The 3,114-nt window shown below is 35.5% G+C and overlaps 1 protein-coding gene across 1 annotated transcript in view; it reads right to left on the reverse strand.

Annotated features, from left to right (window-relative positions):
• Positions 1–315: 315 nt before the first annotated feature.
• WDR78 (WD repeat domain 78) overlaps positions 316–3,114 on the reverse strand; it is a 51,227-nt gene continuing 48,428 nt past the window's right edge. The window contains 1 exon segment of the mRNA XM_015566006.1: positions 316–1,542. Coding sequence (XP_015421492.1) covers positions 1,492–1,542 — 51 coding nt within the window. The 3' untranslated portion in view covers positions 316–1,491.

Raw genomic sequence — 3,114 nt, forward strand, 5'->3', positions numbered from 1 at the left:
GTATAAGTTTATCAGTCATAACAAACTTACCACTCTGGTGTTGATGTTGATAACTGGAGAAGCTATGCGTTTCTCAAAGCAGATGGCATATGGGAAATCTCCATACCTTCCTTTCAATTGTGTTATAAACATAAAACTGCTCCAAGAAAATAAAGTTTTTAATTTTTTAAAATTTTATGGTAACTAAAATACGGTCAGTTGCTCAGGATGCAGGAAGTATAAAATAGCTTTATTTTTCAATTAGGCTCAATGAGAGTAGAATATGTGAAATTATTTTAATGATCAAAAATACATAATAAAAAGAAACACTTTTTTACCAATGAAATTAAGTTTTTATTTTGTTGCACAGGGTGCTATGGAAAGTCCAACCTTTCAGAAAGACAAGGAGATGTATTACAATAGACTTCTACCAGTAGGAAATGTATGTTCCTTATAACATGACCTAAGATCTCAGTCTACCTAAAAGTTGCCTTGCTTTTGTTTAACGGATGGCTCCACAGAAATAGAGATGTTGAAGAAATTGATACTTGTGAAAGGTAGTTCCCACTGTTGCACGGATTGTATTCTTAGTGTTAAATTTATATGCCTTGTCTTGTCCTCCTCACGTAACATGCTTTATAGGCCATACTGTCCTTCAGCCTCAGTTAACAAAAACCAGGACTTGTTGAAACAAACAGCATGGAACAGACTGTTAGCAATCTATGTTTGGAGGAGTCACTGCCTCCTACTCCTTCTATTTCCACAAGCTTGCCCTAGAAGTCATTATAAAATAACATCCTGATGCAAACTATAGATCAGGGACTTCCTGTTTTCTCTGCGGGCCCACTTAAGTCTGGGCAGATTCCGGGCAGGCAGAGGAGGGAGCCCTGATGTGTCCCAGACTAACTCTTCTCCCTGAACTGCGAGTGTCATGCCTGCTGGCCAAACAGTGCAATTCTGACTTTTGCTGTCATGTCTTTTGCTTGTCAAATAGTCTAATAAAGTTCTATAGCTCAGCTCTCAGATCTAAGAGGATGAATATTGATTTAAAGTTGAGTATGAAAATCCAGTATTTTCTTAATACTAGCACCTGCATAATTCACAAACCTTGGAAAACAGAAGATTTAAATGTGTATAGAACTTAGACTTAATAAAGATTTTTGTTTAAGTAATTCTAATAACTTCTAAGCTTTTCTTCTGAAGGAATAATAATTTTCTAACATACATAGACATTTTATAAGTATCTATGTGTACTTGGAATACGATTAAGAAATGCAGTAGGAGTATCTTTCAAAAATTAAGAAAATCCTAACAATACCCTTACAATTAGCTTGGATAAAAAACTAACAACATATCTCTGGAATAAAGGTTGATTAAATTTCTATTAAGTTCAAATAGAAGTTATACATTAAATATTGTTTTCTAAAATCAAAATCCAATCAGACTATTAGATATTAAACATTGTTCCTTAAAAAAAAACAATTAACAAGAAAGGATATCAGTAATGACAATTTATGCTGGTTGATTTGACCTTGGTGCAAGCAAATTATCTATCACATCTCTCTGGAAAAGAAAAAAAAGTCACACAATTACAATGCAATAAAATACAAATTAAGAGGTAAAGTAGTCTTTAAATTGTCATTTATAAGTCATATATATATGTTAGTGATACACATATCTTATCACTAAGATTGTAAAAGGGAAAAAATCCTTAGTATAAATCTGCTCTTTTCTATGAAAGACTCCTTCACTGAAGTTTGATAAGCAGTTTTATAAGAATTCAGTAAAGGGACAATTCTGGCAGCTCCTGATTAGCTTAATGCATAAAGCTGAGTTTTCTCATCTGTAAAATAACTTTTAATCTTAATATTATCTTAGGCTTTTTCATGATCTGTAATACAGTATTTGATTTAGAGAGAGTAAATGACTGAATTTCTATGTGGATTATGTATTTCATGTAATAATAACAATGACCTTTGTACTAAAGGGGTAAAATGATCATATGTAAGAGGCTGAAACCAAAGATGGGAGGTGAGTTTTTAAGAAAGATACAGTGAAAAGATGGAAATTGGGAGCAGAGCCTGGAGATTTCCCGATCACACAGTCAAGGTAATTTTGAGAAAATCACTTCTGTCTAGAAATAGTTAACATCTATCTACTTCCAAAGAGTGTTCTAAGAGTTGAATGAGCTAATATATGTGAAAGTGTACTATAAACTCTGAAGAGTTATAAACACCTCAGATAACATGTAGGCCAGCCAGTTCCTGTCTTTTAGCCGGTACCATAATTCTCTGTGGCTTTCCTTCCATCCTTCAAGTCCTGACACTCCCAGTCAGTTCCCAGGTTGCTTCTCAAACCCATCTATTTCTAGCTTGTTCTCACTTGGGTAAATATAATAGATCACTTCCATAATTTGTTCACTATTATGTTCTTGCTGCTCCAAATAGACCCTGCCATAGTGCATACTTAGTAAATATTTGCTGAAAGAATGGTGTATTTTTTTCTGCCTTCTGTGTCTCTCAGCATGAATTTATTGTGTTTGTGTGTTTTATGTTTCTAAAACCCCATTTTGAAGATTTTACTTTTATTTTTTCTTTAATTTGGGGAAGGAAAAGGTAAAAGCCCAAGTACATAGAATAACATGACAAACATTTGTACACTGAAACTAAGAGTAGAAATAATATCCAGGAGTAATTCTCTACAGGCTGCCTCCAGAGAGGGAGTTTCTTTGTGCAGTGTCCCATTGAAACTGGCTTCTGCCAAGTGCTTGAACCATAATTCTGTACAGTGCAAGACTTGGGCCCCCGGCAACCAATTGCCATCATGCCAGGAGAGAACTGGTGCTTCAACAAACAATAAATGCTAACGTGTTGGCTAATCCTGTTGACAACTGGCTTCATCACTTGCTATAATTGCAAGGCTTGGATCCCAGGTGCCTGTTCATGCCAGCCACCAGACTGATGTTACCCCAAACCATAAATCCTGACTTGATAGGATAGGGCTGCAGCCAATGTTCTGCTATGTCACAGCACAATTGTATTCTGGTTTTTTATCACATCAGGGAGGGGCCAGAGTTTCAGAAATCTCATCCCTCAAAACCTCCATAGTCCAAGGATCCCCTTTCCCCCTTCCTCC

This window comes from Myotis davidii, unplaced genomic scaffold (genome assembly GCF_000327345.1).
Source record: "Myotis davidii unplaced genomic scaffold, ASM32734v1 scaffold122, whole genome shotgun sequence".
NCBI classification, from domain to species: domain Eukaryota; kingdom Metazoa; phylum Chordata; class Mammalia; order Chiroptera; family Vespertilionidae; genus Myotis; species Myotis davidii.